Source organism: Lissotriton helveticus, chromosome 9 (genome assembly GCF_964261635.1).
Source record: "Lissotriton helveticus chromosome 9, aLisHel1.1, whole genome shotgun sequence".
Lineage (NCBI taxonomy): Eukaryota > Metazoa > Chordata > Amphibia > Caudata > Salamandridae > Lissotriton > Lissotriton helveticus.
In genome coordinates this window covers 744,350,428-744,365,049 of record NC_136070.1, presented here as the reverse complement: position 1 = coordinate 744,365,049, position 14,622 = coordinate 744,350,428, and the positions used below count along the sequence as shown (strand labels likewise).

Sequence of the window (14,622 nt, the reverse complement as noted above, 5' to 3'; positions counted from 1 at the left end):
TATTGCATTGCAAATGCTTGTTCATAGTTAATTCTTGTGAGCAGGGCCGGATGTGTAGCATGGGCGAGCTGGGCCCAGGCCGAAGGCGTACATTTTCTGACATGCAGCTGTGTGCTTAAGGTTATGCCAACAGCAGCGCCCTTCTCATCTTGCTCCAGCCTTCTCTGCCTGTTCATTTCTCTCCGACTTGCTAGTTTAAAGTGGTTTTAGTCCTTCATTGTCACACGGTGGGCAATGTTTTTTAACACCTCTTTAGCCCCCTGCTGCCAAACATTAACAAAACTATCATCTGCATGAGGCAGCTAAACTGTCAGTGATTTAGATGAGCTGGGGGTGTTCCGGAGATGTTTGTATTCAGGGGCCAGTCCCTGCTCATCCAGGTACTGACCGGTGAACACAAAAGGGACACCCTGTTGCCTTATTTAATTCACTACCATCAGTAAGGGCGCCAGATTTCTTGGCGCCCAGGGCGCTATCTTAGCAATGGCTGGCTCTGCTTTTGAGATCTATTGCAGTATTAAAACTAAAGGTTTTTGTGCCTTTTCTTTGCAGAGAAGGATGTTCACGCAGCATCTAGCAATCCTGGTATTGGCGCTGCTGCAAGCTGGACTGGTTGGGCTGTGACCGGGGTCTCATCTCTTACCTCCAAGCTGATACGGACCAATGCCACCGGCTCACAAGTGGCTGGACAGATTAGCATAGAAACAACACCTGGTGCTGCTGCAGGAACACCTAACACAGGTAAATGTCTGTTTCCTTGACCTATGAAAGTGGAGGATATGCATCAATTTGCATTGAGCGTTATTGTGTCAGTCATTTGCAGCATTTTATAAGTATTTGATGAGGTCACGTACCACACTAAGTTTCTAGGTGCTAGAACAGCCCTGCCGAGTGCAACGCATCTTAGTTTAGACTAGACTATGAAGGAGTAACTTATGGGATACAGTTTCGAAAGCTGCACTTAGGTCCAGCAGGACCAGTGCAGCAATATAAAGTATCATCTGCACTTTCCTGCAAGTTTTCAGTTGCGAGAAGTAAAGCCTTTTCAGTAGAGTGGGAGGCTCTGAAGCTAAATTGAGAGGGATGGAATAAATGGTTGAGATTAATGTGGTTAACCGATTGGGTGTTCACCACTTTCTCCGCAATTTTGGCAAAGAAAGGCAAGAGCGAGATTGGACACAAGTTCTCTAGCAGACCAGGGTCGGCAGAGGTTTCTTTTTCCAAAGGGAGAACTATTGCTTCCACTTCAGTGGAACTTCGCTGCAGCAAAAGGATATAGCTATAAGTTGTCGGACATAGGGCAGATTGGCGTCCGTTCTTTGCATCAGGATTTTAGGCAAGGCTGGATCCAGGGCGAGCAAGATTTGATGCTCATGGCCAGACTCTTAGGATCATCTGGCACAGGGGTTTTAAATTCAGAGAGATGAATTCCCTCAAAAGAAGAATTATAGGGGGTGTCAAGATTGATACCACTACGTTCTTTTCACAGGAACCTGTCGTAGATCTTCACTACTTTCTATGCAAAGAAGATAGCAATATTATTGCAGTTTTCCAATGTGCCAGCATTCCATCCATCAATTGTTTCTTTTGCATATGTCGCCCTAAGTAGGAAGGGTATGCCCAGACATGGGTCCTGTGCTCACTACACCACTGGATTCAAGGTAGCCTGGCTGATGAAGGGTGATTCCCTGAAACCGGTCCCAATGAGGACCTGGCTTGGCAGTTCGGGCTGGGCTATTCCCACAAGGAACAGGGTCAAGACTGATTTGCATATGTTGGGTCCAAACTGGGGTGGTGTGGTGAGTAAAAGAATGATGTATTTAACCCAGATCCTTGTGACTGGGGGTGAATTCTTGCATTACCAGCACTTGGTCCATCAATTGTTTCTTTTGCGTAGGTGCGGGGACCATAGCGCAGTCAAGTGAGGACAAGGATTTAAGTATGGAAAAAAGTTCTTTAGATGAGTTGTTGGCTTGCCTAATTGTATCTGTGTAAAATTCACAGTGTATATTTCTAATGTGTGTAATAGTGTTTTAACTCATTCTTGGTGGGGGGGGGTAGTCCTTTCTCCACTTGCGCCCAATGCGTTTACACTTTGTTTTGGCTATCATCAGAGTTTCATAGACCCAGGGCACACAATTCCGCTGCTTCCGAGTGTTGTGAGTGGTTCACGGGGCTATTTTGTCTATGGCTCCTAGAATCCAATGGATGATCCTCTGGCTCCACCTGGAGGGAGGAGGAGGTCTGGTGAGAGGGATAGAAAAGGCCACCAAATGGTGGTGTGACAAAAGGACTATAGTCATTTATCTCCACTTCAATCTCCGGGAAGTTGGGAAATATTGGATCTAGTATATGTCCTAGTTGATGCGTAGGGGTACTCACTTTTTGACTTAAATTCATTGTGTTAAGTTCCTTACATAAGGATTGGGCTTCCAGGTTAGAATTAGTGTCAAAGTGCAGATTAAGATCTCTTGGGACTATGCGGCTGTTGTGGCGCAGTGCTGGTTGGACAGTATTTTCAGCTAAACTAGATATAAATTTAGCGACCGGTCCTGGAGGCCGGTAAATCAGTAAACCATTAGAGCAGGGGTCTTCAAACTGTGGGGCGCGACCCCCAGGGGGGCCGTGGAGCGATGCAAGGGGGGTCGCGCCTTCACAGTGTCACTTCTGCCCTGGCCTCCAGGGCTTCATCCCCCCTCCTCCCCCCTCCTGTGTCTCAGCCCGGGCTGCTGCAGTGCAGTGCAGCTCGCGCTCCTGGGGCCTCGACTGGGCAGTGTCTGGAGTCTTATCTCCGGCCCGAGTTTTTCACAGATCTTTAAAGACCATTAGCATATTTACATGCCTTTGTTAACTGATTACCAAAGCTTAGTTTTTTTATGGTTCCAGTACCCCCTGGGCCCCCACACTGCCTATTCCTTACATTTGTATTTTTACACTTACTGCTTTAGTGTGAGAATGCATTTAATGAAAAGGAATATAAAGTTGGGTTGCCAAAAGAAACATGCCTGCTGTGTGTCGTTTAAAGATCCTGCAGAGACCTGCTCTTGACACTAAATTGAGTTATAAATAAAAAAGTATGTATTAATTAGTTATGTGACTTTTCTGTCTTTATTCTCTTTAATTATTAGTCATGGATCATTGAGGCATCCCTAAAACACAATTAAAAGTGCTTTCTATTTATATTTGCTATTCTAAGTATTCACAGATAAGTGCAAAAAATACAGCTGTTGGTGACTGCTTATTTCTGGGCCATCAAAATAATGAGCTGGTAACCCTAATCATTAGACTGGAAGTTTGTTGCAGGATCAGCACATTGTTTATTTCCTCCACCCTCGAACCCTGATTAATGCCATTATAGCAATAGTTTAACTTATATCTGAAACCCTACGTTTCAAGTTTGTGGGAATGCACCCTGCTTTCAGACTACTCACTTCTCATTCTCGCCTCCACTTTCACGTTCACCCTGCACTCCCAGCGATCACAATGCAATCACACTGATCACAATGCACTCACACTGATCACAATGCACTCACACTGATCACAATGCACTCACACTGATCACCATGCACTCACACTGATCACCATGCACTCACACCAATCACAATGCACTCACACTGATCATCATGCACTCACACCATGCACTCACACCATTCACCCGCTCACCCTGCACTCACAGTGATCATAATGTACTCACAGTGATCATGCACTCACACTGATCACCATGCACTCACACTGATCACCATGCACTCACACTGATTACCACGCACTCACAACATTCACCCGCTCACCCTGCACTCAGTAATCATAATGTACTCACAGTGATCACAATGCACTCACACTGATCACCATGCACTCACAACATTCACCCGCTCACCCTGCTCTCACAGTGATCACTCTGCACTAAAAATTCGCTTGCATTGTTCACTCTGTACCTCACCCTGCAGTCACACGAGCACACTTATCACCCTGCACTCATGTGACACTCCACTCACCTGTCCCCCCCTTACTGCTCAATCTGTAGCTCACTCAAACACGGCCATCACTAACCATGCACTAATTCGTCCCACTCTGCACTTACAGCCGAATCCAAATTCATATGGTCACCTCACTCACCCTGCAGTCACTCCTTTTACCCTACTCTCACACTGTTGCATTGCTCACCGTGCAGAGTTTCATAGACCCAGGGCACACAATTCCGCTGCTTCCGAGTGTTGTGAGTGGGTCACAGGGCTATTTTGTCTATGGCTCCTAGAATCCAATGGATGATCCTCTGGCTCCACCTGGAGGGAGGAGGAGGTCTGGTGAGAGGGATAGAAAAGGCCACCAAATGGTGGTGTGACAAAAGGACTATAGTCATTTATCTCCACTTCAATCTCCGGGAAGTTGGAAAATATTGGATCTAGTATATGTCCTAGTTGATGCGTAGGGGTACTCACTTTTTGACTTAAATTCATTGTGTTAAGTTCCTTACATAAGGATTGGGCTTCCAGGTTAGAATTAGTGTCAAAGTGCAGATTAAGATCTCTTGGGACTATGCGGCTGTTGTGGCGCAGTGCTGGTTGGACAGTATTTTCAGCTAAACTAGATATAAATTTAGCGACCGGTCCCGGAGGCCGGTAAATCAGTAAACCATTAGAGCAGGGGTCTTCAAACTGTGGGGCGCGACCCCCAGGGGGGCCGTGGAGCGATGCAAGGGGGGTCGCGCCTTCACAGTGTCACTTCTGCCCTGGCCTCCAGGGCTTCAGCCCCCCTCCTCCCCCATCCTGTGTCTCAGCCCGGGCTGCTGCAGTGCAGTGCAGCTCGCGCTCCTGGGGCCTCGACTGGGCAGTGTCTGGAGTCTTATCTCCGGCCCGAGTTTTTCACAGATCTTTAAAGACCATTAGCATATTTACATGCCTTTGTTAACTGATTACCAAAGCTTAGTTTTTTTATGGTTCCAGTACCCCCTGGGCCCCCACACTGCCTATTCCTTACATTTGTATTTTTACACTTACTGCTCTAGTGTGAGAATGCATTTAATGAAAAGAAATATAAAGTTGGGTTGCCAAAAGAAACATGCCTGCTGTGTGTTGTTTAAAGATCCTGCAGAGACCTGCTCTTGACACTAAATTGAGTTATAAATAAAAAAGTATGTATTAATTAGTTATGTGACTTTTCTGTCTTTATTCTCTTTAATTATTAGTCATGGATCATTGAGGCATCCCTAAAACACAATTAAAAGTGCTTTCTATTTATATTTGCTGTTCTAAGTATTCACAGATAAGTGCAAAAAATACAGCTGTTGGTGACTGCTTATTTCTGGGCCATCAAAATAATGAGCTGGTAACCCTAATCATTAGACTGGAAGTTTGTTGCAGGATCAGCACATTGTTTATTTCCTCCACCCTCGAACCCTGATTAATGCCATTATAGCAATAGTTTAACTTATATCTGAAACCCTACGTTTCAAGTTTGTGGGAATGCACCCTGCTTTCAGACTACTCACTTCTCATTCTCGCCTCCACTTTCACGTTCACCCTGCACTCCCAGCAATCACACTGATCACAATGCAATCACACTGATCACAATGCACTCACACTGATCACAATGCACTCACACTGATCAGAATGCACTCACACTGATCACCGTGCACTCACAGCAATCACAATGCACTCACACCAATCACAATGCACTCACACTGATCATCATGCACTCACACCATGCACTCACACCATTCACCCGCTCACCCTGCACTCACAGTGATCATAATGTACTCACAGTGATCACAATGCACTCCCACTGATCACCATGCACTCACACTGATCACCATGCACTCACACTGATCACCATGCACTCACACTGATCACCATGCACTCACACTGATCACCATGCACTCACACTGATTACCACGCACTCACAACATTCACCCGCTCACCCTGCACTCAGTAATCATAATGTACACAGTGATCACAATGCACTCACACTGATCATCATGCACTCACACTGATCACCATGCACTCACAACATTCACCCGCTCACCCTGCTCTCACAGTGATCACTCTGCACTAAAAATTCGCTTGCATTGTTCACTCTGTACCTCACCCTGCAGTCACACGAGCACACTTATCACCCTGCACTCATGTGACACTCCACTCACCTGCCCCCCCCTTACTGCTCAATCTGTAGCTCACTCGAACACGGCCATCACTAACCATGCACTAATTCGTCCCACTCTGCACTTACAGCCGAATCCAAATTCATATGGTCACCTCACTCACCCTGCAGTCACTCCTTTTACCCTACTGTCACACTGTTGCATTGCTCACCGTGCAGTCACATGGCACTCTGGTCACCCACACAGTGCAAGTGCAGAAGGTTAAAGTGCCTGGTACAAAGAAGTTGTACCATGCACATCACAGAACTGAGTGTGAGTAAACTATGAGTAGCGCTATAAAAAAATGAAATGTTTGTCAGACAGGTGCTATAGAGAGATGAGGTGTATTGTTGGTGAGTGGTAGTGAGGGAATTCATGGAGAATGTGGATAGACTGTTGCACCGGGTGCGAGCAGTGCTTGGACAAGCCCTGGCTGGGAGTGTTAACCCCCCCCCACCTGAAGTTCGGGTCTGGTGGACCCCCTGCTTCTGCCTATTATTTACATTTGTAGTGAGCTACTGTTACCAAAAGGTGTCCTGGGGCTAATAACCATCTGCGTGCAATGTGAGAGAGGGATCCGGGGTTGGGAGAGGAGAGGAGAGAAGAGAAGAGAAGAGAGGGATGGAAGGAAAGGGGTGAGAGGTAAGGGGCATGGGTAAACTGCTTAACTCTGCACAAGACCGCCACGGTTTGAATGCACCCGTGGCCAGGTAAGCTTCTAATGTGGCAGCGCGTATCCCTGTGGATTGGGAGGCCCTTCACAGAGGTTGACTAGACATCTTTCTGATGTTAATTGCTGTATTTTGGTTATAAACTGGTACTGATGGGGTGAAATCTTTCCTCTGTATTACTGTGTTTAAAAAAATTCTAAATAATAAAGCAATGCTAGCCCAAAATACGCAGCATCACAGAACATTATTTACATTTTCTACTCACACAGTTTTTAGTCAAGCCTGTCACATAATTTGGTTCTCACCTTCCTCATAACCTAGAGATTTAGACATTTTTGTCAGGAGGGGGTCCTTACGTTTGAAAATGTTGACAAGGGGGTCTCGGCATCTAAAAGTTTGAAGACCTCTGCATTAGAGTATGGTCCTAAGGTGAAGAAGAAGGCCTTGCAGTTTTCAGTGTTTGCGGCCTTCATGGTACATTTGAGGGACAGTTTATAGATAATTGCTATTCTCTGCCTCTCTTAATAGGGCAGTCATGTCTTAATATTCTGAATTCTAGAGGTACGGCATCTGGAATATCGGAGTATGCAGACTCATTCAGACAGGTTTCTGTCAGAAACATGGCATCAGGCTGTTTTTCCATGAGACACCCATAGATTCCTTTTTTAGGTCTCGCCTAGCTAATGCTGTTAAGCAATCGCTATGGCGAGAGATATAGAGGTGCACCAGGAAAGCTTACCAAGATGGCTTTGGCAGGCGGATTATGGACAGTGCATGTGGCCATGCGCGCGCTTGCCATTTGCTCCCCGAGCCTCGGCATCACACTTCAAAGGAATGCCTCCCGCTCCCCCGCCCCCTTGCCACACCAGCCAAAGTCACAAGCCACCATTTGCCTCGCATCAGGCTTCATAGGCTCGCGCTTACATCCTTCTCTTTCCCCTCATTAACAGGCTTTTTTAGGCCTCGCCTAGCTATTGCTGAGGGCCCTCTCAATTCCTGGCCTCTCTCCCTGCCGCTCTCTCATCAGTGTATTCCTCCTCCCTCTGTCTCTGTACCCCTCACATCTCCAGCCGCGTTCTCTCCGTGCTTACTGCAATGTGTCCCCCCCGTAGCGCTGTTTTTGATGCTTCCGACTTCAAAGGCTAACGCTCCCCCGCCCCTCCCTCCCCCACCACAGCAATGCCGAGGGCTTGTTTTCTCTACCTTCCGTCAATTTGTCTGTTCTCCTTTTTTTACTGTCTCTTCTTCCTCTTGATGTGCTTTCGCAGGGCCCTTGTCTCTTTTCCTCCTCTGTAAGAGCTCTCAAACTTTCTCTCATGTCTATATTCCTGGTCCCTCGCCTCTGTCTCTCCCCTTAGGTTTCTCTATCTGTATACTCCCAACTCTTTATTGTTGCTCCCTTTGCATCAGTCCCTTTCACCCCCAGTCCGTTGCTCTTCCTCCCCACCAGGCCCTCTCAATCCCTGGACTCTCTCCCTGCCGCTCTCTCATCAGTGCATTCCTCTTCCCTCCGTCTCTGTGCCCCTCACACCTCCAGCCGCGTTCTCTCCATCTCTATATTTGTTAAGTGAACTAGTAAAGCGCTTACTGCAATGTGTCCCCCCTATAGCGCTGTGTTTGGCCCTTCCACAAGTCATTGTTTTTGGTTGTGTTAGAACCCGTACGGTTTAAGGGGGCATCGTATTGGACTGAGACCCTAAGGTTAGAACCATCTACACCCCACCAATAATTTAAAAATGAGAGAACATCTCCCACCCCCGCTAGCTATACTTTCCAACTCGACGGGATACCACCACAAAACTGGGTAACGTAACTAAGGCTTTCTTCTCAGGACAAACTAAAATCACTATCCCAAAAATACTAACCTTGGTTTCCTGTAGCGTGCTACTCTCCTTAAAGTGCTTCTACGCCCCTTCAGGACAGTAGGCACTATATAAATACAATTACACAACAATAGCCAAGTCTATTGTTTCATGATGGGAGTCAGCTTCAGAGTTCCCGACAATCATGCTGCCATATAATGTTAACATATATAATGCGACCAGCAGGGCGCAAAGAGAGGCTTAAGGGAGAGCGGAAAGGGAAGGAATGCTGATTGGCAGGAGTGCTGGGCAAGAGAAACACAAGATTTTGTAAAATAAACAACTTTTTTTGGGACTTTCAAAACAGAGATGCGTGTGTGTTTTTGTAGCTTTGCTCATTCACAAATCCCAGGTGAAATCCGACAGGCATCTCACCATAATCGACTGAAAGACCCCTTCCGAAGCTTCGCACTTGGCGATGGATTATACTGGGACACGGGTCGGTTAAATTGTGCTATGAATGACATCCCTCTCTGTCCATTTTCTTACCTCCCTGTCCCTCTCAGCCTCCCTACCATAGAGCTATATCTAATCTATGCCTCTCGCTTCCTCCCTCACCCTCACACCCCCTCACCCTCACACACCCCCTCACCCACCCTCACACCCCCTCACCCTCATGCCCCCTCACTCCCCTCACACACCCTCACACATCCCCCCTCACCCTCACACTCTCGCACACCCACACCCTTGCACCCCTCACCCTCACACCCCCTCACCGGAACACCCCCTCTCTGGAACACCCCCTCACCCGCCCACACACCCCCTCACCCGCCCTCACACCCCCTCACACCCCCTCACCCTCACACCCCCTCTCACCCTCACACCCCCTCTCACCCTCACACCCCCTCTCACCCTCACTCACCCTCTCACCCTCACACACCCTCTCACCCTCACACACCCTCTCACCCTCACACACCCTCACACCCCCCTCACCCTCACACCCCCTCACCCACACTCACTCACCCTCTCACCCTCACACACCCTCTCACCCTCACACACCCTCTCACCCTCACACACCCTCTCACCCTCACACACCCTCTCACACACCCCCTCATCCCCATCACCCTACCTCACCCTCACACCCCCATCACCCTTACACACCCTCACCCACCCCTCGCACCCCTCTCACACCCCTCACACACACCCTCACACACCCTCACACACCCTCTCACCCTCACACACCCTCTCACCCTCACACACCCTCACCCTCACACACCCGTACTCACCCACTCACCTTCACACACCCTCACCCTCACACCCCCTCTCACCCTCACACAACCCCTCACACCCCCTCACCCTCACACCCCCACACCCCCTCACCCTCACACCACCTCATCCTCATACACACTCACTCACCCTCACACACCCTCTCACCCTGGCACACCCTCTCACCCTCACACCCCGTCACCCACCTCCTCACACACCCTCACACCCCTTCACCCTCACCCCGTCACCCTCACCCCCGTCACACTCACCCCATCACCCTCACCCCCGCCACACTCACCCCATCACCCTCACCCCCTCACCCTCCGTCACCCTCCCTCACCCTCACACCCCATCACCCTCACACCCCCTCACCCACTCACCCCCTCACCCCCGTCACCCTCACCCCGTCACCCTACCTCACCCTCACACCCCCATCACCCTTACACACCCTCACCCACCCCTCACACACCCCCTCACACACCCTCTCACCCTGACACACCCTCACCCTCACACACCCGTACTCACCCACTCACCCTCACACCCCCTCTCACCCTCACACCCCCTCTCGCCCTCTCACACCCTCACACAACCCCTCTCACCCTCACATCCCCTCACCCTCACACCCCCTCACCCCCTCACCCTTACACCCCCTCACCTTCACACCCCATCACCCTCAAACCCCCTCACCCACCCCCTCACACACACCCTCACACACCCTCTCACCCCCTCACAATCACACCCCATCACCCTCACACACCCTCACCCTCTCACACCCCCTCACCCTCTCACACCCCCTCACCCTCTCACACCCCCTCACCCTCACTCACCCACGCACCCCCCTCTCACCCTCACACCCCGTCACCCACCTCCTCACACACCCCCATCACCCTCACACACCCTCACCCTCTCACACCCCCTCACCCTCTCACACCCCCTCACCCTCTCACACCCCCTCACCCTCACTCACCCACGCACCCCCCTCTCACCCTCACACCCCGTCACCCACCTCCTCACACACTCTCACACCCCTTCACCCCGTCACCCTCACCCCCGTCACTCTCACCCCATCACCCTCACCCCCGCCACACTCACCCCATCACCCTCACCCCCTCGGGAGCCTGGCGACCCCGGCTCGCCCCACTCTGCGGATCCGACCCCGATTCCGGCCCACCATTTCAGGCCCGACTCCATCTTGGACCCTACACGTCCGGACCACGTGGCCCCGGCCCGGCCCGGCCTCGGCCACAGCCCCAGCGAAGCCCAGACATCGAGGCACCAAGATCCAACCAGGTGGTAAAGCGGCCACTTGACGGATCCAGGAAGAGGGGAGTTTCGATGAGCCTCCAGCCGTCCCCGGACGCCTGGTTTCGATCGCCCTCTGGCCTCCCTGGGCGCTGGCTCCACCCCCTTGCCGAGTGTCTGGACACTCTCATCCCGGCCCCTCTGTCCTCCAGGCGCGAGGGCCCGGACATCAAAGGACTCCAGACCTATATCTGGGGCAGCTCTGGGATGGGTCGGTAGTTGTATCCTGGAGTCGAGAGCACTGCTGACGCTGTCGCGGCTGACCCCGAGAAGAACTCCCTACTTGAAACCCTGAACCTTTGGAGTCCTGCTGGCGCTGCCGCGGCCCAACCTCGCTGAAACCATCTTTGGAGTCCTGCTGGCGCTGCCGCGGCCCAACCTCGCTGAAACTACATTTGGAGTCCTGCTGGCGCTGCCGCGGCCCAACCTCGCTGAAACCACCTTTGGAGTCCTGCTGGCGCTGCCGCGGCCCAACCTTGCGGCACCCCCCAGCTCGAGGATTGAGAGCTGAGCGTAGGGTATCCCCGTGCTAGACTGATATTAAGACTGTCCCGCTACCCTTTTCCCCCTTGTTACTGAGACTCTGAGGATCCCTCGATCCGTTGTATATATTACCGAAGGAACCAAACCCTTAATGCTGATAAAGATTCTAAGAAGTACTCTCTTGTGTGGTGTCCCTTTGTAGTGGGTGAATACTCTGCTGTGACGATTCTGGGAGAGGGCCCTCGCTCAGGAGGCCTCTCGATGGCGCTCGGCCAACTCCTTAAGGAGAGGTGGTCTCGGGGTGGTCAGTCAGACATCTTCTGCCTCCCCAGGGACCGCATTTCTAACACACCCACACCCTCACACACCCTCACAAACCCACTCACCCTCACACACCCTCTCACCCTCACACACCCTCACCCTCACACCCCCTCACACCCCCCTTATACACCCTCTCACCCTCACACACCCTCACTATCACACCCCCTCACCCTCATACTTCCTCACCCTCACACCCCCTCAACCCCGTCACCCTCACCCCGTCACCCTCACCCCCCCTCACTCTCACACCCTCGCCCTCACACCCCCTCTCTCACAACCCCACACCCTCACAACACCACACCCTCCCCCTCGCACCCCCTCACACACACCCTCACCCTCACACCCCCTCACTCACCCTCTCACCCTCACACCCCCTCACACCCCCACACCCTCACACACCCTCTCACCCTCACACACCCTCTCACCCTCACACACCCTCTCACCTTCTCACCCTCACACCCCCTCACCCTCACACCACCCCTCACACACCCTCTCACCCTCACACACCCTCACTCTCACACCCCCTCACCCTCACCTCCGTCACCCTCACCCCCGTCACCCTCACCCCCGTCACCCTCACCCTCACCCCCGTCACCCTCACCCTCACCCTCCCTCACCCTCACACCCCCTCATTCTCTCACCCTCACGCCCCTCAGTCTCACAACCCCACACACGCCCCCTCACCCTCGCACTCCTCACCCTCACCCCCCTCACCCTCACACACACCCTCACCCACCCTCACACCCCTCACCCACACACACCCCCTCACCCTCACTCACCCTCTCACCCACCCTCACTCACCCTCACCCACAATCACCCTCACCCACCCTCTCACCCTCACACACCCTTCCACCCTCACACACCCTCTCACCCACCCTCGCATCCCCTCATCCTCACACCCCCTCACACACACCCTCACCCTCACACACCCTCTCACCCTCACACCCCCTCTCACCCTCACACACCCACACCCTCACACACCCACACCCTCACACACCCACACCCTCACACACCCTCACTCACCCTCACACCCCCTCACTCACCCTCACACCCCCTCACCCTCTCACCCCGTCAACCTCACCCCTGTCACCCTCACCCTCGCACCCCCTCACTCTCATACACTCTCACCCTCACACCCTCACCCTCACACCCCCTCACTCTCACAACCCCACACCCTCACAACCCTACACCCTCACAACCCCACACCCTACCCCTCACCCCCTCACACACCCCCTCACCCTCACACCCCCTCACCCTCACACCCCATCACCCTCACACCCTCCCTCACACTCTCACACTCACACCCCGTCACCCTCACACCCCCTCACCCTCACACCCCCTCACTCACCCTCACACACCCCCACACCCTCACACACCCTCACTCACCCATTCACCCTCACACCCCCTCACACCACCCCTCGCACACCCTCTCACCCTCACACACCCTCACTCTCACACCCCCATCACCCTCACCCCTTCACCCTCACCCCCGTCACCCTCACACCCCTCATTATCTCACCCTCTCACCCCCACCCACCCTCAGTCTCACAACCCCACACCCCCTCACACTCGCGCCCCTCACCCTCACGCACCCCCTCACCCACACGCACACCCTCACCCACACACACCCCTCACCCTCACTCACCCTCTCACCCTCACCCACACTCTCAGCCTCACCCACCCTTTCACCCTCACACACCCTTTCACCCTCACACACCCTCTCACCCACTCTCACATCCCCTCATCCTCACACCCCCTCACCCACCCCCTCACACACCCCCTCACACCCTCACACCCCCTCCCCTTCACACACCCTTACTCACCCACTCACCCTCACACACGCTCTCACCCTCACACCCCCTCACCCTCACCCTCACACACCCTCTCACCCTCACACACCCCCACCCTCACACACCCCCTCACCCTCACACCCCCTCATCCTCACCCCGTCACCCTCACCCCATCCCCCTCCCTCACCCTCACACCCCATCACCCTCACACACCCCCTCACACACCCTCAAACCCCCTCACCCTCACACACCCTCACCCTCACACGCCCTCACTCACCCACTCACCCACACCCTCACTCACCCACACCCTCACTCACCCACTCACCCTCACACACCATCTCACCCTCACACACCCTCTCACCCTCACACCCCCCACACACCTCTCACACACCCTCACAACCCCACACCCCCCTCACACCCCCTCACCCTCACACACCACCTCACCCTCACCCACCCTCACCCTCACACACACCCACACCCTCACACATCCCCTCACCCATCCCCTCACCCACACACATCCCCTTACCCTCACTCACCCTCTCTTTCACCCTCACCCACCCTCACATCCCCTCACCCCCCACCCCCTCACCCTCACATGCCCTCACCCTCACACCCCCTCACCCTCACACCCCCTCACCCTCACACCCCCTCACCCTCACACGCCCTCACCCTCACACCCCCTCACCCTCATACACTCTCACCCACTCACCCTCACACACCCTCTCACCCCCTCACCCACCCTCACACCTCCTCACACACCCCCTCACACACCCTCTCACCCTCACAGCCCCTCACCCTCACACCCCGTCACCCTCACACACCCTCACCCAGTCACCCTCCCTCACCCCCCCACC

At 53.0% G+C, this 14,622-nt stretch overlaps 1 protein-coding gene across 2 annotated transcripts in view; it reads left to right on the top strand.

Moving 5' to 3' along the window:
- Positions 1-14,622, top strand: part of SCYL1 (SCY1 like pseudokinase 1) — a 990,258-nt gene that overhangs the window by 675,864 nt on the left and 299,772 nt on the right. For both annotated transcript variants that reach the window (XM_078660868.1, XM_078660869.1), the window contains exon 13: positions 553-741. In XM_078660868.1, the coding sequence (XP_078516994.1) occupies positions 553-741 (189 nt within the window). The remainder of the gene's footprint in view (positions 1-552; positions 742-14,622) is intronic.